Consider the following 23,115-nt stretch of genomic DNA (forward strand, 5'->3'; position numbering starts at 1 on the left):
GGAAGTAGAGAAGCAGGAGAAGAAAGCAAATGCAGGAGGGCCCGTGGGCTGGGGCTGGGAAATGGCACACCATCGCTTCTGCTGCATTTTCTTGGGCAAAGTAAGTCCCGAGTCTGGTCCAGACTCAAACAGAGGGCAAGAGACTCTTCCTTTTTGTGAGAAGAGCTCTGGGGTCAAGGGGTGGATACCCAGGGTGGGACCATTTATCCCAGGCCTGAAGCTCATATAACGTTGGAGGCCCTTTTTAAAAGAATCCTGGGACTTCCTGCTGGTCCAGTGGCTAAGGGTCTGCGCTCCCAACCCAGGGGCCCAGGGTTCGATCCCAGGTCAGGGAACTAGATCCCACATCCCTGCCATAACTAAAGATCTCAGGTGCAATAACCAAGACCCGGCACAGACAAATAAATAAATAACACACACACACACACACAAAAGGGGGGGAAAAGAATCCTTAAATATGAATACAGAATTTGATATAGGGGCCTGGGCAAGTGAGGGGTGCTGACATTTAAGTTCCATCAGATCCGTGGCCTCTTCCTCACTTTCACAAAGAAGCTCGAAGCCCCAGTGAGGGGAGCCGTCGTCTTGCTGGTGGCAGAGCCCAGAGGGAGACCGGTTCAGCCCAGCGTTGGCACCTGGATTCTGGGCAGCTGTCTGCTCTGGTCCCATGATGTCTGGCTAAGCACTGTTTGCATTTGCTCCTCCACTGAGAGTATTAGTTCCTTCAGGTCCACCTGGTTTAGACTTTGGTTTTGTAATTCCCCAGTGGGCCTGGCAACTGCCATCTCGTGGACCTTCCATTCTAGAGTGGGAGAGACCCAGTGAAACCGGCCTTTTCCATACAGGGGCTCCTCCCCCTGCCTGCATGCCGTCACTTCAGTCATGTCTGACTCTCTGCGACCCATGGACTAGGGCCCGCCAGGCTCCTCTGTCCATGGGATTCTCCAGGCAAGAATACTGCAGTGGGTTGCCGTGCCCTCCTCCAGGGGATCTTTCTGACCCAGGGATCAAACCTGTATCTCTGAGGTCTCCTACCTGGCAGGTGGGTTCTTTACCACTAGCGCCACCTGGGAAGCTCCTGAAAAGATTGAGTCCAAAAAAAGATTGTAGTTTGTAAGCCCGATGTGACCTAGAGAGGCAGCTTGAGTGCGTTTCTGTTCCTAGTCATCAGGACAACCCAACGATTGCATCAACACACACACGCTGCACATGTGGACATGAATTATTTGAGCAAACTCTGGGAGATAGTGGAGGGCAGAGGAGCCTGGTGTACCGCAGTCCCTGGGGTTGCAGAGAGTCATAGCAACTGAACCACAACGCCTGTGCACACACAGCACTAGCACACACAGAACAATACACACTCGTAACACAGCTCCCACACACGGGCCCAGGCACAAACATGGACACACCACACATGTGCTCATACATACATGCACGTGTGACACAGTCACACACACAGGTGCTTCAGAGCAGGGGAATCTCAGATGATCCGTCCAATCCCCTCCTTCACACATGGAGATGTGGGAGCCCAGCGAGGTAACAGACTCGTGCAGATGTCGATGGCCGAGCCAGGAGGAGAGCCTCAAAAGGGTCATTGAAGACACAGGGCTCCCAGAAGAGCCTGACATTCCTCTAGTCCCCAGAGGCATTTGTGTAGAGGAATAGACTCGCTGTCACTTAGAGACATTCAGAGAATTCTTTTTTTGATGTGGACCACTTTTAAAGTCTTTATTGAATTTGTTATAATTTTGTTTCTGTTTTATAGCCACGAGGTATGTGGGGTCTTAGCTCCTTGAGCAGGGATTAAGCCAGCACAGGCTGCATTGGAAGGTGAAGTCTTTCTTTCTTTTTAATAAACTTTACCGAGGTATAATTTATGTACAATAAAAGCCGCACATTGTCGGGTATAAGTGAAAGAGTTTTAACAAATGTATATACCAATGTAATCACTACCCCAATCAAGATACAAAGAAATTGGCATTTTCCCTGGAAGTGTGCAAGGTGTCTTAACCTCTGGATCACCAGGGATGTCCCCAGAGAATTCTCTTTGTTGATTCCAAGCAGAATCTCTGTTTTTGACCCAGGAAAGCCCAGGATCAGAGGGTCAGGACACAGGCTGAAATTTGGAGCAGCTCAGAGACTGTTCGCTTCTTACTGACTGTGCCTGAGAAAGGAAAGATCATCCCACACCCCTCAAAACATGTGCCCCTTGCTTTCCAGGGTGCCCCATCTTACTTAACTCATTGGTCATTTCCCCTGGAAGCCAAATGATGTCTCTGTTTGCTGAGGCCAGATGTCTCTCATGATAGCTATTCAGGGTCACAGGCCGAGGATGGTTCTGCCGAGCAGCAGGGTAGGGACGGAGGGCTGACTGAGTTCTCACTCTGTATCATTGACCTGACTTGACCGCCTGGAAGGATGTAATGTGAGAAGCCAATTCTGGCCACATCCTGGAAAACCCTTGCTTATCAGCTGCTGCATTTTCCTGTGCAAATAACCTTCTGACACCTAGTCACTCCTGATAAGGACACGAGGGGCTCAGATCTCTCCTTGGGACTCGCTCGCTCCCCGAGACATCACCAGGTATGCGGGGCACACGGCAAACATGCCTCCAGGAACAAAAGCTGAGAAAGGTCTGGTCCTTTCCTAATTTCTGGGCTTCATCCCAGGTCTTGCTGGGACTCTGATAGCGGAAGGGGAGGGAAGGATGACAACTCTGACAACACAGAAAGGGAGTCAGACGGGGGACGCTGATGGGTGCATCCTTTATGTCCACTGTAAGAAGCAGCTATTGCAGTGTGTGTTGAGGGGTGAGGTGCTGGGGGGGAATAGCCATGAACAGTGAGCTGGTTTCTTCAGGAAGGTATAACTGACACGTTTCTGGAGGATTCAGGCTAGAATCGATATTCACAGATGCTCACCTTGTAAGCTGGGCACAGTGATAAGAGTTTCTGGTATGTTCTCAGGACAGAGGCCCCTCTTGCCCACTGGACCAGGAGTTCCCTGATCACATATTCCTACTCTTTGAGCCCTTTTCTTTTAGTAGGTACTCTGGTTTTTTTTTTTTTTAATGAATTAATGTATTTATTAAAAATTTTTTTCGGCTGCCCCATGAGCCGCCTGGGATCTTAGTTTCCTAACCAGAGATTGAAGCCTTGCCCCCTGTACTGGAGCCTGCACCACCAGGGAAGTCCCAGTCATGTGGGTTTTGATACTTCCTCATCCTCTGCTTCCCATCTCTGGGCTAGCCTGGAATCTAGAATCTCTCCTGTGACTTTGGCCCAAGTGCCACTGTGATTAAGTAGAATTCCTGAGCTTCCGGGCTCCTGAGATTCAGCTATGCTTGAAATCCCACGTGTAGGCCATTGTGTCCATCAGTCTCAGCTCTCCACAACTTCTCCAGTGGTACCAGGCTCCCCCTATCCCAATCCTCCCACCAGGGGAGAAGGACTGAGTAAAAGCTGCTCAGACCCAGCGGGTCTGCAACCTTCAAGGCTGAGAAGGAGCAGAGTTCTCCTTTTAGAGAACCCATCGAGGCTCCGGCCAGGGAGGTATTTCTCAAAAGCTTATTCATGATCGCTTCTTGCATGGCCTTGAAATTTCACCCATCCTGCCTCCTTCCGCTTTTCATCTCATTTGCCAGTGGGAAAGGACCAAAGGAGGAAGTGCGAGAGTGAGAGTAAGCGAAAGCAGAAGGGCTGGAAGCAGAGGCTGCAGCTGGTTCTCCCTGACATGCTGCACCTGAAGCCGTGCGAAGATAAGATGCACCTGCCGCTGCTCTTCTGCCTCTTCCTCCGGCTTTCAGGTGAGCGGGCTGCGGGTCTGTTCGCCCAGGGAAAGTTGATGGGGGCGGGAGGAAGTGCCTGGCAGAGGAGAGAGTGGGCTCAGCAAGGCGTCCTGCTGAGGCACCAGCTCTGTTTCTAAGCAGTTCCTCCAGTTGTGAGCGTGTGTGTTTCATCCACTCAACCCTGCGCTCAGTGTTTCAGGGCCCACACGGCCAACGCGGAAGGTGGAGCGTGGTCTTCACGATGAAGCCAGCACCAGGCATAACTCCTGACCTCTGGGGGCTGATCCTTCAGAATGGACAGACTGGTGGCCACCACTGGTGGGGGAGAAGCAGAGGCGCCCTGGGTGCTCAGGAGAAGTGGGGAGTACGCACCCCTGCTCTCACCTTCCAGAAAGTGTTATGAGCAAGGGAAGCCTCTGGAGAAGGGGTGAGGGTGAAGGGGACCTGGAAGGAAGGGAAGCAGGGGATTTGCCTGATGGAGTGGAAGAGATGGTTCTAGGCTTTTGGGGAAGAAGGAAATAGAATGGAAAGGTCGAGAGAAGCTAAGCATGGTAGGATGAGGAGGAAAAGGGGGCTAGGATGTGAGCAGAGACAGAGGGTTGAAGTCAGCTTGAAGTTGATGGAGACCTTTTTGTTTTTTTGGCCATGCCACGCAGGACAAGGGATCTTAGTCACCCAACCTAGGATTGATCCCATGGTTAAGACTTGTTAGAAGCGTGAGTCTTAACCACTGGACATCCAGGGAAGTCCCATGGATCTCATTGTGATTAAAAGTCAAGGGGGTCTTCTTGGCTTGGACAGGTTGGGGGACCGCAGAGCTCAGTGTCTGAGCACCTTCTGTCTCTAGAATCAGCCTCTTGTTGATCTCACCTCCTCTCTGAGATGGCTCCTGTTTTTGTATCCCTAGCCTGGACATCTCCCTGCGCTCAAGAATCTTCTATCCAGCTCTCCATTCGACTTCTTCACTCAGATGTTGACACTTCTTTTTTTTTTTTTGTCCACGCCCTGAGCTGTGGGGTCTCAGTTCCTGGACCAGGGAAGGAACCTGGGTCCCCGCAGAACCTCAACCACTGGATCGCCAGGGAAGTCCCAGATGTTGACATTTCAAATGTGGCCTGACCACATCTCCTCCGTCAAATTCCTTTCTTTCCCATCTTTGTGTTTGGCAATTCCATCTTTTCAGGTGCTCAGGCAGAACCCCAGGGGCGTCCATCACTTCTCTCATATCTCATAGTGAGCCTTTGAAATGTAAGCCAGATCCTGTCTCTTCTCTGGTCAAAACTGTCCAATGACCTCCCTCCTAGAGTACAAATCCAAAGTCCTTACAGAGGCTACCAGGTGATACCATCTGGGTCTCCACACCATTTCCCGGTCTCCTCTTGCACTCTGCTCCCTCTAGCTCAACCCACGCCAGCCATCCCAGCCTCTTCGATGTTCTTTGACCATGCCAGGCATGGTCCCACCACAGGCCCTCGGCCCTTGATGTTCAGTCTGCACAGTGCTCTTCTTCAGAGAGCCAAGGCTCTGGTCCTCACTTCCTTCCCATCTTTGCTTCTCATTGAAGCCATCATTGATGACCCTAATGAAAATAGCCATTCTCTGGACTTCCCTGATGGTCCAGTGGTTAAGATTTTGCACTTCCACTGCAGGGGGCTTGTGTTTGACTCCTGGTTGGGGAAGTTCCACATGCCACGCGATGTGGCCAAAAAGAAGAAGAAGAAGAAAAAGCAATTCCCTTGCATTATGTTTCTCCATGCTTTATCCTCTCCCTTCCCTCACTTTGATAGAATATAAACTTCAGGAGGGCCAGGATTTTTGTGCCTACAACCACGGCAGGTGCAGTTGAGACAAATAGTGAGTATTGGTTGAATGAGTGAATGCATCTAATGGACAGGGAACAGCGATTGCTATAATGCCCATCCCACCCCACCCCCCGAATCTTTGTCCTTCTACTTTATAGAATCAAACAATTGAGGCTGTTAACATTACCTGGAGAGGACATTGCTCATGGGATTCTGAAATGGTGCAGCCACTTTGGAAAGCAATTTGACATTCATGAAAATATTAAACATGTGGTTACCACATGAGCCAGCAATTCCACTCCTAGGTATATATCCAAGACAATGAAGGACATACGTTCATGTAAAAAATGTGTATGCAAATGTTCACGGCAACGTAGTTCATGGGAGGTAAATAGCGGAAACAGTCTAAGTGCTTGTCAACTGATGGATGGATAAATTAAAACTTGGTGTACTCATACCATGGTACACTAGTCATAAAAATGAAGGAGGTACTGACACGTGCTACAATCTGGATAAATCTGGAAAACGTTAAGCTTGGTAAAGAATCCAAACACAAAAGGGTATATGTTGTATTCCATGCATACGAAATGTTTAGAATATGTAACTTCATAGAGACAGATTAGTCGTCCCCAGGGGCTGGGGAGCGAGTCGGGGGAGGGACTCCTTCATACGGGGTCTCTGAGAGAGACCCCTCTCTCTTAGATGACTACGTTCTGGAATTAGTGGTGATATTTGTACAGCTTCGTGAGCATCTCACAAAACCGCTGAACTGTACAACTTAAGACAGGGAATTGCGTGATGTGTGAATTATATCTCAATAAGAAAATAATCAAAGAGCAGAGAGAACAGTTAGGAGCAGTTATGGTCTCCTGAGAAAACTTTCTGTGGTCACCTTTGGATCTGAGGCTCCAGAAGGCACGACACCTGGACAGCCCTTGGTGACCTGTGACTGTCTCCCATGGTCTGCTTTGATCATTCAGTCCATCGGGCGTAGAAATGAAAACGATGCATGCTGTGAGCAAAGCTAAGCGCCATGCCCCGACTCAGGGGGCGGGGGGAGTGCTTTCGATGGGGTGGGCTTAGAAGGAGCCCTCTGAGGGGAGCCACCTTCGCTGAGACCTGGAGGACAAGAAGGAGCAGGTACTTCAGATGGAGGAAGTTTCTCAGGCACAGGGGACAGCAAGGCTCTCATATGGAAATGAGCTTGACCTTTGTACGTCTGAGGAACAGAAGGCCTTTGTTAAGGCCCCATATGCTCCTGTTGGGGCTGATTGGGAGGTTCTCTGCTGTGTGCTCTTTTTGACCCCATGGACTGTAGCCCACCAGGCTCCTCTGTCCAGGGAATTCTCCAGGCAAGAATACTGGAGCGGGTTGCCATTTTTTCCTCCAAGGGATCTTCCTGACCCAGGGATTGAACCCACGTCCTCTGTCTCCTGCGTTACAGGCTGATTCTTTACCCACTGAGCCACTGGTGGGGAGGTTGCTTTTATCTGTTAGGGGAAAAGGTCTTAGAGGAGGAGAGAGACGTGTGGCTCGTGGGCGGCTGGAGATGGCTTGTGGATGCTCAGCCTTGAGTTTCAGTGTGGAAACAGAGGAGGTAGATCTGGGGTGAGAAGTTAGGGGACAAATTGACAAGCAAGGTGGGGAAGGCACATAGAGGGTTTTGTTCTTCCCCCTGACATCTGGAACAGGGGAACTTGATAGCTAGCAGATGTGAGAGTAGTGCCTGCGTGTATGTCCACGGTTTGGGAGGGATTAGGACAGAGCAGGAATGTTTGTCTGAAGCAGAACCGGCACAGCTGTGTGCTGATAAGAACCTAGTCGCCAGCGTGGACCTTGGGGCCAACCTGTGATCAGCCTTAACCATAGGACTTCCGATCACAAGCAACACATTTAACCAACACTGCTTCCTTCTTCTCGAGAGCTCACTGTTGCAAAAGTACGCAGAAAACAACCCAGAACTTTCCACGGGGCTTTATAGCAATTCATTTTCTGTGAGAAGCAAGACTTTTAATAACTCTCTTTTGTGGCTCAGTGATAAAGAATCTGCCTGCCAATGCAGGAGACGCAGGTTGGATCCCTGAGTCGGGAAGATCCCCTGGAGAAGGAAATGGCAACCCACTGCGATATTCTTGCCTGGGAAATCCCACGGACCAAGGAGCCTATTGGGCTACAGTCCATGGGGTCGCAAAAATGTTGGACACGGCTTAGCGACTAAGCAGCAATAATAAACTTTTTTTTCAGAGAAAAATTAGCTGCCTTGTCCCACTTGGCCTCACCGTAAGTGGTGGCAGAGGTGGGCCAGACCCCAGATGTGTTGACCCAGAGCGGAGACTAGCTGATGTCCCCTGTTGAGCTGGAGGCAGGCTCTAGTCCCGCCTGTTGCTTACTGACACTGAGTCAGTCACCTCCCTCCTGTGGCTCACTTTCCACCTGATCTAGGATTATTCTCCATCATCCAGGCTGTGAGTAGCCATGCCCAGGGAAGGTGCTGCTTCTTGGAGCTCCGGGCTGCCTCTGGGCCAGGACGGTTCCCCAAAGCAGAGCCAGTGCTCTGCCAAGGTTGATGGGGAGTGGGCACCCCGAAGAGGGGTCTGAGAAGGGAGTGGACAGATGGTTCAAGGGTCAGTGCGGGCATGCTCAGTCTCTCAGTTGTGTCTGACTCTCTGGGACCCCATGGACTGTAGCCCACCAGGCTCCTCTGTCCATGGAATTCTGCAGGCTAGGATACTGGAGCAGGTTGCCATTTCCTACTCCAGAGGATCTTCCTGACCCAGGAATTGAACCCACGTCTCCTGCATTGGAAGGCGGGTTCTTTACCACTGCGCTACCAAGGAAGCCCAAAACTAAATGCTCTACAAGCCATTAGAGTCGCGGCAACTAAAGATGAGGTGGCCGTCTATGTTAGAGTCCTAGGGCTCTGGGACAAACAACCACAAACATAGGGGATTAGAAGAACGCAAATTTATATTACAGTCTAGAGATCAGAAGTCTAAAATGAGTCAACAGGACAACATTTCTCCTGGTGGCTCTAGGGGGAGAATTCAACCCCTTGACTCTTCTAACTTCCAGAAGCTGCCCGATCTCCTTGGGATGTGGCCCTACATCACCGCAGCCCCGGCTCCATGATTATCTCTCCTTCTCTGACCCTGACTCTCCTGCCTCCCTCTGATAAGGACTTTCCTTAATTCAATCATATCTGCACAGACCTTTTTTGCCATGTAAGGCTGATTGTGTTCACAGGTTTTGGAGGTTAGGACATCTTTAGGGGCTGTTACTCGGCCCACCACACTATTAAACAGCCCTGTCCAGACATTTGTTTTTCTATGATTTTGAAAGTAATAAGTTCTTATTATTGATAATTGGAAAAGTACAGGAAAAAAAAAAAGTGAAGTACAGAAAAAAAATGAAGAATTAGGAAAAATAAAAAACCTCATGTCTGTCTTCATGCTCAAGGCAACCAGTTGTTAACATTCTAGCTTATTTTTGATCTTTTTTATGCATTTTAAAAAGTTAGTTGATATTATACTGTATATGATTTTAAAAAACCCTAATTTTCACTTCATATGAGAATTTTCCACATAATTAAAAATATTTCTAAGCCTCATTATCAGTGTTTGCATTATTTCATTATGTACGTATTTCCCCAATTGATGGAAGTGGGTTTTGTTTCCTTTATTTTTGCTAACTATGTAATGAATCTTTGTGCACATCCTTTTTGTGTGCCTCTCTGATTGTTTCCTGAGGACTAAATCCTAGAAGTATCATTACTGGACCAAAGGGCATGCCTGTGTTTGACACATGAAACTGCCTTATGGCTTTCTGTGTGTTTGAACCAGTTACCTTCCTTCCAGCATCTTTTCCTAGTGCCTGGACCACTTGGCCTTGGTCAGCAAAACGTGAGTCATCAAGACTTGGTTGCATTGATATATGACAAGCGGTGTTGTCTTCCACATTTCTTGTTTGTTATGTTGTTTAAATTGAACACTTGAATTTTATTAGCCACTAAATTTCTTCTTTGTGACTTGCCTCTTACGTCTCATCAGTTTTCCAAATGGAGTCTTAAATGTTTTTCTTCTGTACATTCTTAATCAAGAGAGACACTATTGGGAATAGTATCTTCCCTGGGGGCCCAGTGGTTAAGACTCTGACTTCCAAGGCAGCAAGTGCAGGTTCGATCCCTGGCTGGGGAGCATGCCCCTTGGTCAAAAAGTCAAAACATAAAACAGAAGCAATATTGTAACAAATGCAATAAAGACTTTAAAAATGGTCCACATAAAAAAATCTTAAAAAAGAGAGAAACACTATTAATCCTTTTCTAGGTTAGTTGTTCTAAATACGTCTCTCAGTCTGTTCTTTGTCTTTTCAGTCTTTTTTAATTGGTTTGTCCAAGTGCTGTCTTTGCATGTAGTCAGATTCCCTACTGACTCTTTGTTTCCTGTCATTCGTTAATTTTAATTTTCAAAACTGCTCCCTGTCATCTAGAAATTTTATAAATATTCATTTCTATTTTCTTCCAGTTTTAAAAATGCTTTCCTGTTTTATGCTGACCTCCTTCAGTTCAGTTCAGTTCAGTTCAGTCACTCAGTCGTGTCTGACTCTTAGCAACCACATGAATCGCAGCACGCCAGGCCTCCCTGTCCATCACCAACTCCCGGAGTTCACTCCAACTCACGTCCCTCGAGTCGGTGATGCCATCCAGCCATCTCATCCTCTGTCGTCCCCTTCTCCTCCTGCCCCCAATCCCTCCCAACATCAGAGTCTTTTCCAATGAGTCAACTCTTCGCATGAGGTGGCCAAAGTATTGGAGTTTCAGCTTTAGCATCATTCCTTCCATAGAACACCCAGGACTGATTTCCTTTAGAATGGACTGGTTGGATCTCCTTGCAGTCCAAGGGACTCTCAAAGTCTTCTCCAACACCACAGTTCAAAAGCATCAATCCTTCAGCGCTCAGCTTTCTTCACAGTCCAACTCTCACATCCATACATGACCACTGGAAAAACCATAGCCTTGACTAGATGGACTTTGGTTGGCAAAGTAATATCTCTGCTTTTGAATATGCTATCTAGGTTGGTCATAACTTTCCTTCCAAGGAATAAGCGTCTTTTAATTTCATGGCTGCAGTCACCCTCTGCAGTGATTTTGGAGCCCCCCAAAAATAAAGTCTGACACTGTTTCCACTATTTCCCCATTTATTTTCCATTAAGTGATGGGAACAGATGCCATGATCTTCGTTTTCTGAAGGTTGAGCTTTAAGCCAACTTTTTCACTCTCCTCTTTCGCTTTCATCAACAGGCTGACCTCCTTAATCTCTCTGTATTTACCTAATGGAGTGCACCGAGAGGCTGCAGGAGAGGGTTATGCCCTCACCCTTCCCTTTCCTGTTTACCGTTTTAGTTTTCCCTGTTTTAGTTTTCTATATTGTTTCTGTTTAGTTGCTCAGTCGTGTCCGACTCTTTGCGACCCCATGGACTGCAGCATGCCCAGGCTTCCCTGTCCTTCACTCTCTCCTGGAGTTTGCTCAGACTCATGTCCATTGTGTCGATGATGCTATCCAACCATCTCATCCTCTGCCATTCCCCTCTCCTCCTGCCTTCAATCTTTCCCAGCATCAGGGTCTTTTACAATGAGTCTGCTCTTTGCATCAGGTGGTCCAAGTATCGAAGCCTCAGCGTCAGTCCTTCCAATGAATATTCAGGACTGATTTCCTTTAGGATTGACTGGTTTGATCTTCTTGCTATCCAAGGGACTCTCAAGAGTCTTCTCCAGCACCAAAATTCAAAAGCATCAATTCTTTGGCACTCAGCCTTCTTAAAGGTCCAGCTCTCACATCTGTACATGACTACTGGAAAAGCCATAGCTTTGACTATCTGGACCTTTGTCAGCAAAGTGATGTCTCTGCTTTTTAATACACTGTCAAAGCTTTTCTTTCAAGGAGCAAGCATCTTTTAACTTTGTGGCTGCAGTCACTGTCTGCAGTATTTTGGAGCCCAAGAAAATAAGATCTGCCACTGATTTCACTGTTTCCCCATCTACTTGCCATGAAATGATGGGACCGGATATCATGATCTTAGTTTTTTGAATGTTGAGTTTTAAGCCAGCTTTTTCACTCTCCTTTTTCACCCTTATCAAGAGATTCTTAATTTTTTCTTCACTTTCGCCATAGTTTTCTATGGCATATAAAATTCTTAAATAGACTAGGTCTGTTTTTAGTCTCTTAACTGTGTTCGATTGAGGTGCTCATCTAGTCTTGTTAGATTTCCAAGCTGGCTTCTTTATTAGGCCTGGTACCATTTTAATATTTGGCAGGCAAGTCCTTACTCATTGCTCAACTTTCAGATGTTAAAAATTCTTGTCTCTTCATTTATTCAGATAACCTCTAGCATACATTACATATAATATTTATTACACATGCATGCATAGACATATATACACACACACACATATATACTACACCTATGTATAGACAGAGACTATCAGAAAAAAATGTACATGTTCTAAAAATGTTCTGGGGGTTTTTGAGTTAAATCTTTAAATGTATTTGGGAAGGAAGAAAATTTTTGCAATATGTAGCATTTTCATTCAGAATTATAATATAGCTCTTTTATGCGTAAACCTTTATGTCAGTCAAGAAAATTTCAAAGTGTTTGTATATGATTTTTTTCTATAAGTCCTAATTGTTTCTGTTCAAGCTATTCCTTGGTGTTTAGTACACTTTTATTGCTATTGTAAATGAGCACTTTTCCATTTTGTTTTCCAATTACTTGTTAGTAGTTTACAGGAAAGCCACTGATTTTTAATACATTTATTGTGTTTTTAGCCACTCTACTGAATTCCATTAAAAATGAAAATCCTTTTAAATTGAAGATTTAAATATTTTCCCTAAATGTTATTATTTTCCCTCAAAATGATATATTTTATACTTTTCTGTGTCTCACTTCGTTGGTCAGAATTTCAGAAAATAACATGTACAGATGGAAAACACATACAGAAAAGTGGGTACAGAATCAGTGTCCAGGTTGACGATTATAAAGTATACACCAATATCTCACAATCATTGTGGTATTTGCTGAGGCTTTTACTCGATAATCTTTATCAGATATAGGAAGTTCTACTCTTAATTTGCTAAGAGTTTTTAGAAAATCAAATGTGTGTTGACCATGTGGCATGTGGTCAGGGATCGAACCTGGGTCCCCTGCTTTGGCAGGCAGATTCTTTACCACTGAGCCACCAGGGAAGCCTCTCTACTTCGTTAATTTTTATTACCTTCATTATTTCCTTTCTTCTAGTTTTTTCTTTCTTTCTACTCCTCCTTCTGTGTTTTGTTTTAACTTTTTAAATAAATGTTTGATATATTCAAGTCCTCTTTACTTTTCTAATACATGCATTTAGTGCTCTAAAATATCCCTAAGCAGAACACAACTGGTCTGCCAGCAGATGGGTCTGGGAGGCCCAGGCTAGATTGCTATTGTTTCTATTTAAGCTGGTGTTTCAAAGAGAGATTTCACCCAGATTTGAGCTACTCCTCAAAAGTATAAAGATCTGAAATCCCATCGCCTGCTTCTTGCATGAGGACAATGGGACAAGTTGCCCCCAACCCCACCCAGGGGCGTCTGCTCTCCAGACTGCGAGCTCCTCACCACTTCCCAGCTTCGGACACGGAGTGCTAGTGACGGCTGCCGTGCTTCATGGCGCTTGACGTGTTGTTTCCTTACAGTAAAGAAATATTTCCCTGTATCTCCAATCTTTCAAAGAGGAGGAAACGGAAGAAAGAGCAAGAAAATCATATATATCAGAAAATGCTTCTGCTTTTCTCTATAATACTTGCCTTCCCTCAGGGCTGTAGTGTTCACGACAGTATGGATTCGCATTGCTGTTGTTTTTGTTCAGTGGCTAAATCGTGTCCAACTCTTTGTGACCCCATGGACTGCAGCACACCAGGCTCCTTGGTCCTCCACCATCTCCTGGAATTCACTCAAATTCATGTCCATTGAGTTGGTGATGCTATCTAACCTATGCTGATACCTTCTCTGTTTGCCTTCAAACTTTCCCCGCATCAGAGTGTTTTCTAATGAGGTAGCTCTTCACATCAAGGAGCCAGAGTATTGGAACTTCATAAGGATAGATCAATGGAACAGAATGGAACATCCATAAAGAACTCACATATTTGCTTTTTGACAAAGCAGCCAAAGCAATTCAGTGGGAAGAAATGGGATCTGGGTAATAAAAATTCCAGAGCACTGGGAAACTGATCGGCATTACTCTTTTGGTCAATTTCAAAGGTGGGTTGGGAAGATCCCCTGGAGAAGGAAATGGCAACCCACAAGGGTATTCTTGCCTGGAAAATCCCATGGATGGAGGATCCCGTAGGCTACAGTCCATGGGGTCGCAAAGAGTTGGACAGGACTGAACGACTTAACTTTCGCTTTTTCACTTTCCTACCAGGCTGGTTTACTACAGAACCAGTAGACATAATTAGAACCATTAGGAACAGTTTCTCCAGAGCTGGGTGATGGGGATGTTTCCCCTGGGGCTCCTGAGGTCGACAGTACAGAGTCATCTTCTGTGCAAATAGGTCCTTTGTTCTTTCCTCCCCATCAGACCAGAATAACACAGGGATGGCTGCAAACGGACGTTGCTGGAAATGGAAAGACTTACTGGCTACAGACAGGGGCTGCTGCTGCTAAGTTGCTTCAGTCGTGTCCGACTCTGTGCGACCCCATAGATGGCAGCCCACCAGACAGGGGAAGAGGGGTTAATTATAGGAAAGTACTCTTGCTCTGTGTCAATGTTTTTGTTTCATTGAGATCTGTAGTTCTGCTTTCATGGGATTTTCTTGGTGACTTTGGCTAGAATTTTGAAGGACAAAAAGTCTGTCTTGATCTGTTTTCCTTGACTGTTACTCCGCTCAGGAGGCCCTTGGGTCTGGTTAAATTATTCACAGTACAGGAGGCTGTGGCCCTGCCCCAGGGTGGGAGGTGACAGGTACATGGATTTGTGTTTCCAGGCTCATCTGCCATCTCGGGTCCCAGAGCAGTGAGAGGTGTGGAGCAGGGCTCACTGACTGTGCAGTGTCAATATGACCCTGGGTATGAGCACTACGTGAAGTGGTGGTGCCGGGGGGCTGCCTGGAACAACTGTCGCTTCGTTGTTAAAACCACTGGATCAGAGAAGGAGGTGAAGGAGGGCCGCGTGTCCATCAGGGACAACCAGAAAGACCGCTCTTTCACCGTGACCATGGAGGAGCTCAGGCTGGACGATTCAGACACTTACTGGTGTGGGATTGAGAGAACTGGAACTGACCTGGGGAACAAAGTAGAAGTGACCATTGACCCAGGTAAGAGTATGTGTGTGTGTGGACGTGTCTCTTCAGGGCCTGCTCTGTCCAGGGACCCAACTGTCCCTCAGAGGGAATGTCCCAGGGGTGGGGGAGTCCTGAGGGCTCACGGAGCCCCCACTGACCACCTGGGCTGGGAGGGGCCGGGCTTCCCCTCGACGCTCTCCTGGCTCCAGGGCCGCCTCCGGGCCGGGATCAGGCTTTCCCAATACCCTGTTTCCCTGTGCACAGTCAGTGCCCGAGTCTCCTCCCAAGGAGATGAAGGTGGTGGTCCCCATGTCAGTCTGTGGGCCAAGGGACCCTCCTCTGTGGGACCTGGAGACCCCGATTCCTGCCAGTGCTTTCCTGGGACCCCTGCTGCCCTGGGGGTGTTCATGCTCTTTCTGGAATTCGGGGTTGGGACTTCAGAGCTGCCATGCCCACCGCATGTTCCATATCCCATCTCAGGGGGAAGTCCTAGCCCAGTGGGGATGCTGTGCTTAATTCTGGGGTCTGGAAAGGGCTTCACAGTCAGAAGGCTGCATTTCTGGTGCATGAAACCCCATCATGAGCCATTTATACATCTGAGTTGAAGAACACTCTCTTCCTCAATCCTTCTAGAAGGCAAACACTCCTGGGCATGTTAGCTCAGCAATCTTGGTTTGACATAATTTATCTATTGGGCTCTGCTTCTGCTGATCCTCAGATAGACGGCACCAGCTCACGGGGCACCTGTGTGGCAGGGGGGCTGGGTACACAGTCAACAGTCACTGCTCCGCCCCGCCCCCCCACGCTCACACCTGGAACCTGTGAGGCTCATTATACTTGTAAAGTACAACATGTACATCATCTCATTCAATCCTGACAACATTCCTAAGAACTGTCCCCATAGTGGGAGCTTAATAACGTCCTCCAAGTGCAGGCTCTTCCTGAACCTCGGGATTTTGCTCAGGGCTTGTCCTGACCTTTGAAGTCACAGATCTTGGCTGTGTCAGCTGCCTGGGAGCCCCCATTCTACTCCTGTCCTCGTGGATAAGTAGATGGGGGAGGCACTGGCCGCGGCCCCGTCACGAGCAGCTGGAGCATTTGAATTCTGCTGCCCTCCAGCTGCCCTTGGCCTGAGGCGACCCTGGCCCCGTCTAACCTCCCTGGACCTGTGCCAGCCCCACTGCCTCTGAGGCTCTGAGTCTCCTGGAGGCCAGGGAGATATGAGCAGTCTGAGCTGTCGGCCCCTCCCTTGGCCCTGCTCCAGACACTCAGGTTAGGGAGGCCCATGCTCCCCAAACCCCCATCCCCCAGACTCAGAGCCACGTGTAGGGTGGCGGGCGGGTGAGCAGGCAGAGTGGTGTGTAACCTGGTCTCTGTGCCAAGCACCAACTACAGTGCCGACCACCCCTCCCACCGCCTCCACCGTCAACACAAAAGATAATATTCGCTTCTCAGCTGCGACCGGCCACCACTCCAACGACAGGTAAGCCAGCTCCGAGGCTGCCATTCCTCATGGACCATGGGGCCCAAACTCCGCGGAAGGGGGCACCCTTCGTAGTCCCAGGTCCCAGCCAGAGCTTGTCTCTGCACTCTTGGGCTCAAGGATGCTAGCGCCCCCTCTCACTTGCTCTCACAGCTCAGGAGGCCAGAAATGAAACCAAGGTGTGGGCAGGTTGGCTCCTTCTTGGGACTCTAAAGTAGAGTCTGTCCCAGGCCAGTCTCCTCACTTTTGGGGGCTGCCGGTAAGCTGAGCATTCCTTGGCTTGTGGCAGCATCACGCCAACCTTGGCCTCTGATATCACATGGCCTTCTCCCTGTGTGTCTGTGTGCCCCAATTTCCGCCCCCCCCCTTTTAAATTTATTTATTTGACTGCACTGAGTCTTAGTTGCGGTATGTAAACTCTTAGTTGCCAGCTGTGGGATCTAGTTCCCTGACCAGGAATTGAACCTGGCCCCCCTGCATTGGGAGTGAGGAGTCTTAGCCACTGGACCACACATTTATCCTTTATAAGGACACCAGTCACTTGCCTTGGGCCCATCCTGATCCAGCGTGACCTCGTCTTAACTTGACGACCTCTGCAAAGATCTTGCTTCCAAACAGATCTCAGGTTCTGAGTGAACTACTGGGTGAAGGATGCTGTTCAGCCTGCACAGGGGGCGAGCAGAGAAATAGGAAAGCCTTCCCAGAGCCTTTGCCACGCAATTTCTGTTCGGCCTGCAGACCCACAGCCCTGTGTGGAACATGCCTCTCCATCTTTTCTTTTTTTTTTTTTAAAACCAGGACTTCCCTGGTGGTCCAGTGGCTAGAACATTGTGCTCCCAATGCGGAGGGCTTGGGTTTGATCCCAGCTAGATCCCATGTGCTGCAATTAAGAGTTTGCCTGCTGCAGCTAAGACTCAGCGTGAATAAATGAAATATTAAAAAAACATCTTTGGAGAACTCCCTGATGGTTCAGTGGTTAGGATTCCATGATTTCACTGTGGAGGGAGCAGGTTCAATCCCTGGTCAGGGGACTAAAATCCCATAAGCCCTGCGGTGTGGCCAAGAAAAGGGAAAAAAAAAAATCTTTGAGGGCCCCCAGGAGTAGGGGTTTCCTAGGCTGGAAACCACAGCCCTGCAGTCAGAAGGTCTAAAGGTGTGTGGCCATCTCTGCCCCTGGGTGGGTGGGATAAGGTCAAGGGGGGAGGTCAGCCACGGGGGCCTCCTCTGTCGTTTCCATCAGCGACGGCCTGAAGCTCAGCGTCCTCCTTCCTCTCATCTTTGCCGTGTTGCTGCTTCTCTTCATGGTGGCCTCACTTGTGGCTTGGAGAATGGCGAAGCGACCGAAGAAAGGTGAGGGGACCGGGCTGATGCTGGGCTGGGCTGGGCTGGGCTGAGTAGCAGCGCGTGGGGTTGATGGCCCGTGTGGTCATCCCGGAGCTTTCGGACCCACGGATGGCCTGCAGACTCCAGAAGGGTCGCTGTCCCGAAGGCCTCAGCAGCTGGCGGTTTGAGGGGCTGGAGCTTGGAGGTGAGCCCAGGAGCTTTCAGCGTCAGTCTGTCTTGAACGTCCCTCCTTGTTCTTCTTGCCTCTTGGCTCTGCCTCCCTGTCCCTTTCCTGATTTGGCTCTCGATGGCAGAGGTGATGATGGCCTTAGGCAGGCAGCCCTTCTAGGGTACCCACACCCTTTAGAGTTTTGACGTGAGGGACTGAGTTGACGTGGGGGCAGGGGAGACACCCACAGGAAGGTGTGCACACATGAGCGAATGGACACACAGGTGCACGAACCCATGGCCACGCGTGCACGCGCAAACACCGCCCACACGTGAATGCACACGCGTGCTCGGACACACACATACAGTCCTCTGGGTTTCCTCAGAAAGGTTGGTGGCCACTCCCATTTTTATTTATTTTTGGCCATGCTGGGTCTTTGTTGCTGCTCAGGCTTTTCTCTAGTTGCAGCTAGCAGAGGCTACTCTCTAGCTGCAGGCTTCTTATTGCAGTGGCTTCTCCTGTTGCAGAGAACGGGCTCCAGGGCATGAGGACTTCAGTAGTTGTGGCTCCTGGGCTCCAGAGTGTAGGCTCAAGAGTTGTCACGCATGGGCTTAGTTGCCCCAAGGCATGTGGGATCTTCCGGGACCAGGGATCAGACTCATGTGGCTTTGCATTGGCAGGCGGATTCTTTATCACTGAGCTACCAGGGACGACCCCAGGCCTATTTTTGCTCTTCCTCTTCTCCAGCCTTTTCTCAAGCTACCCTCCTGTTCTATGTAAATTTACCCTTTAGGGAAGGGCCCCTGCTCACGAGTCTGCACTTGTCAGTCATGAGGTTTGGGCTCAACCAACCCTTTTCCTGTCTGGCTCCACTTCCACATTCTTACAATGATTGCGCCTTCTCCTTCTCAGAATCCAGCGGGACCCGAGCTCTCACGGGGCCCTGACTCTTGGCTCATCATATTTTCTCCCAAATGTATTGTCTGTGACCTAAATACATTCTGTCCCACCTAAAAACCGGGGTGGGGGTGGGGGTTATATTATTTCTTTGTAGTCTCCAAAACTAGGTGCAGGAGATGGCAGGGAGATAAAGAAATAAGAACCAGCTGAACGCTGGTCCATAGAGTGTTGACTCAGCTCAAGTGCTTCACTTGGAGACCAGCTTAGAACAATCCTGTCTCATGAGCAAGCTGTGCTGCCGGAGCCCTTGTGTGCCTGGTCCAGCCAGCACCGGGAAAGCACAGAACAGGCTCGGCCACCTAGCAGCCCACATCCCACCTGAAGACTAACCAGAACTCAATGGGACAAGGGTGTTGTTGTTTCGTTGTTTAGTCGCTCAGTCGTGTCCGACTCTTGTGTGACCCCAGGGACTGTAGCCCACCAGCCTCCTCAGTGCATGGGATTTTCCAGGCAAGAGTACTGGAGTGGGTTGGCATTTCCTTCTCCAAGGGGTCTTCCCGACCCAGGGATCGAACCTGGGTCTTCTGCACTGGCAGGTGGGTTCTTTAACCACAGAAGGGTGATGAGACAGACATAAATCAAATACCCTGGCAGCCGGCAAGGGAGGGATTTGACAGCCTGTGTAGCTGTGGAAAGTATGTGTGACTTGAGTTGACCCCTGAAAGATGACAGGCAGGTCAAGAAATGGTGGAGTTACGGGCAGAATTCCAGAAGTTTTAGGCTGAGCCTAATCCCAGAGGAGTTGATAGCTGACTGATCACACAGTTCTGTGATGTGGGGAACAGATGGACCGAGGTCTCCTTATTTGTCATCTGAACGATGAGAATTAGAACCAGGTCTCTTCTCAGGTGGCTCAGCAGTAAAGAATCTGCCTGCAATTCAGGAGATGCGGGTTTGATCCCTGAGTCAGGAAGATCCTCTGGAGTAGGAAATGGCAACCCGTTCCAGTATCTTTGCCTGGGGAGTTCCATGGACTGAGGGCCCTGGTGGGGCGACAGTTCACGAGATTGCAAGGAGTTGGATGCAACTGAGAGACTGAGCGTGCACGCGCGCGTGCGCACACACACACACACACACACGCACTCACTCACTCACTCACTCACTCTCTTCTCTGAGCCTGAAGCCTAATTCACTTCATTTCTTCCCCAGACCTGGGGGCACGGGTGAGTCTCTGAATGGGCTTTCTAACTCTGCTTGTTTTTGTCTTTTAGCTTCTGGGACATCCCCAGTGCAGGTAAGAGAGTCCCCGAGGTCAGAGCAGAAACACTGGACACCTTGCCCTTCTTGTTTTCCATCTCCCAGGAGCACCGAGGCCCAAGTGCCTCAGACAATCCCTGTGTCCAAGTGCCCGTATGCTCACGACCCAGCTGCAAGGGCTGGGAAGGGGCCCGGGAAGATGCTGGAATCAGCAAGAAGGGAGGGGGCTTGGGAGGGGGCAGGCGTGGGAGGCTGAGAGGAAGTGGAGGTTGCAGAGGAAGCTGGGAGCCATGTGTCCCTCCATGGAAGAGGAACCTGAGTCTCGTCTCCTAGGTGCTTCAGCCCCTGGGGAGCGACATCTGCTACGCAGACCTGAACCTGCAGCAGATTGAAAAGCCCTCTGACTCCTCCCGGAAGAAGGCCTCTGGGAGGGCCCCCTCCTCCCCGCAGGCCTACTCAGGGGACGGGGACTATGCCAACACGGTATGTGCTCGCTGGGGCTGCTGTGGGGCTCGGACCAGACCCACTTTTGCCTCCTCCTTTGAGGCTGGGTTTTCTCTCGCCCACGTGGGAAGGTGGGTGCTGAGCAAAGATGCAGCCGTCGAAAGACTGGCTGGCAGAGCCCTTGCGGGCTTTTGGCCTTTGGCATCACCTCCGTACCAGACCTCAGCACTGGAGACTCAGAGTCCGGTCAGACACGGTCCATATGCTGGGTGCGGCCGAGTGACCTGGTATTCTGTGCAAAATGTGCTGCCCTGGCACAGAATTGAGGGAGAGCACCTTCTGCTACAACTGGAGCTCAGGGTGCCTGGCTGAATGGAGGGAGGAGGGGCTGGAGGGCCTGGGAGAAGCCTCCAGAAGTCCTGGAGGGTCTGTCTCCCTGGGGTCCTCCAAGGCCTCCTCCACATGTGGGCAGCCTCTGGCCAGCACCTCTAACCCCGAGGACATCTTCACTGCAGGCTGACGTTTTCAGGGACAACATCCCCTACACCCCTCTAACCCCGAAGACATCTTCACTGCAGGCTGAGGTTTCCAGGGACAGCATCACCTACGCAGCTCTGTCTTTGGACACCTCGGATGAACAGCCAACCTACAGCAACATGGAGCATCTCAACAACCCCCCTCCCAGCAGGATCCTTGAGAAGTCCACAGTGTACAGCACCATCAGAAAGCCTTAGCCTCAGCCCCAGAGGCCCCTCTCTGAGCCCCCTCGAGACCTCTGAGTACCTTCCTGCTCCATTTGTCTGCTTTCTGCCCCCTCTGTCCCCTCAGGGGACCAGCCAGTGACTGAGGTCTCTGACTGATGAAGCTGGCATCATGGCCAGCTCTGGTCTGATGGCATGGGGTCTGGTCTCAGGGAGCTTCTGAGAGTTAGACAGGGGTCTTTCCACATCCCGTTCTCTCCCACACAGCTTGAGACAGGGTTGAGGATACAATCTGGAGCTGCTGAGGGAGTACGCAGGATGATAATGGTAATAACAGTAATTCAGTTCTATTTATTGCTTATCACGGGTGGTGGGCTTCCCTGGTAGCTCAGACGGTAAAGAATCTGCCCGCAATGTGGGAGACTCTGGTTTGATTCCTGGATTGGGAAGATCCCTTGGAGAAAGGAATGGCAACCCACTTCAGTACTCTTGCCTGAAGAGTCCCGTGGACAGGCTACAGTCCACAGGGTCACAAAGAGGTGGACACGACTGAGTGACTCACACTTTCACTTTATCATGAATGGTGGACTGAATAATGGTCCTTGAAGTTATTTGCATCCAAATCCCCAGAACCTGGGAACATTACCTTCTGGGGCAAAGGGGACTGTGTAGATGTAATGGGGTCAAGGATCTGGGGATGGGGAGATTATTCTGGGTTATCCAGCTGGGTCCTAAATATAAGCCCAAGGGTCCTTATAAGAGGGAAGTGAGAGGGTCACAGAGAAGAAGACGGTGATGGTGGTAGGCGCAGAGGCCAGCACGATATGGGCAGGACCCAGGGAATGCCACAGCCTCCAGGAGCTGGAAAAGGCAGGAACGGAGCCTTCCCTGGGGCGCCCAGAAGAGTCAGCCCGTCCGACACCTTGACTTTAGCCCAGTGAGACTGATTTCCTACTTCTGGCCTCCACAATTACAGGAGAATAAATTATTATTTTCACGAAGCCACTGTGTTTGTGGTAATTTGTTACAGGAGCAATAGGAAAAATATACTATTGTGACAGGCACTCGTCCCTAAATGCTTTACCTGCAGTAACTGATTTACTCCTTGTTACAACCCTAAGAAGATGCCTTCATTACTGTCTCCACCTTACAGATGAGGAATCTGGGCACAGAGACGGTCAGTGACTTACCAAGTTTTACCCCTAGCAAGTGGATGAACTGAAATTTGAACTTGGGCATTTGGCTCCAGAGTCCAGAGTCTGGGCCACCACCTGGACTCTGTATAGGAGGACAGTGTGTGTGTGTTTGTGTGTGTGTGTGTGTGCGTACGCTTACACAGTTACTCACACAGGGATAGTCAGTGAGTATCTATAGATGCTGGACTGGGACTTCCCTGGTGGTCTGGTAGCTAAGATTCTGAGCTCCCAGTGCAGGGGATCTGGGTTTGGTCCCCATTGAATGAATGAAATCCCACACGCCACAGCTAGGAGTTCAGACGCCACAGTTAAACAGCAAAGATCTGCATGCCGTAACTAAGACCCAGCACAGCCAAATTTAAAAAATGTATATTATAGATGCCGGACTTACTGACTTTTTCCTAGGGTCCCGACCCCACTCTCTCTGGAATTCTGACTCCTGCTTTAGCTTGTCATCTCCATGGTTGCCAAATTAGTCCAGTCCCTGGCCGGGAGTCCCTCTTGTTCTCTGCCCCTGAGTCCATTCTCCTCCCAGCAGCCACGGCTCCCTGTTTGCCCCAGGACCTTCTTTCTGGCTACTCTTCCCCTGACTTGCCCTGCTCTGTCCATGCTGGCCTTTCTCCTGTCCATCTAACTTTTATTTACCTCAGTCAGCCTTTAAAATAGGCACCTACCAGATGTTTCGCTGGATATAAAGTTTTTTTTATCCCAGATTCCAGTCATCTGGAGGATGGCATTCTGAAAAGCG

General features: G+C 49.4%; 2 protein-coding genes across 7 annotated transcripts in view; one reads left to right on the top strand and one right to left on the bottom strand.

The window, feature by feature from the left end:
• The window catches only part of RAB37 (RAB37, member RAS oncogene family), a 68,085-nt gene that overhangs the window by 24,846 nt on the left and 20,124 nt on the right, over positions 1-23,115 (bottom strand). The gene's annotated exons all lie outside the window — the stretch shown is intronic.
• Positions 3,606-22,172, top strand: CD300LF (CD300 molecule like family member f). Of its 4 annotated transcripts, none has more exons than XM_027518861.1 (7): positions 3,606-3,805; positions 14,598-14,927; positions 16,278-16,377; positions 17,618-17,727; positions 20,041-20,063; positions 20,360-20,509; positions 20,986-22,172. In XM_027518861.1, exons 1-7 carry the CDS (start codon positions 3,733-3,735, stop codon positions 21,202-21,204), a joined length of 1,005 nt encoding a protein of 334 aa, XP_027374662.1. In that variant the 5' UTR covers positions 3,606-3,732; the 3' UTR covers positions 21,205-22,172. The 4 variants fall into 4 exon arrangements, with proteins under 4 accessions (XP_027374662.1, XP_027374660.1, XP_027374659.1 ...); XM_027518859.1 differs by having other exon boundaries at positions 3,629-3,805; positions 21,049-22,172; XM_027518858.1 differs by having other exon boundaries at positions 3,633-3,805; positions 16,332-16,377.

This window comes from Bos indicus x Bos taurus, chromosome 19 (assembly GCF_003369695.1).
Source record: "Bos indicus x Bos taurus breed Angus x Brahman F1 hybrid chromosome 19, Bos_hybrid_MaternalHap_v2.0, whole genome shotgun sequence".
Taxonomy (NCBI): Eukaryota; Metazoa; Chordata; class Mammalia; order Artiodactyla; family Bovidae; genus Bos; species Bos indicus x Bos taurus.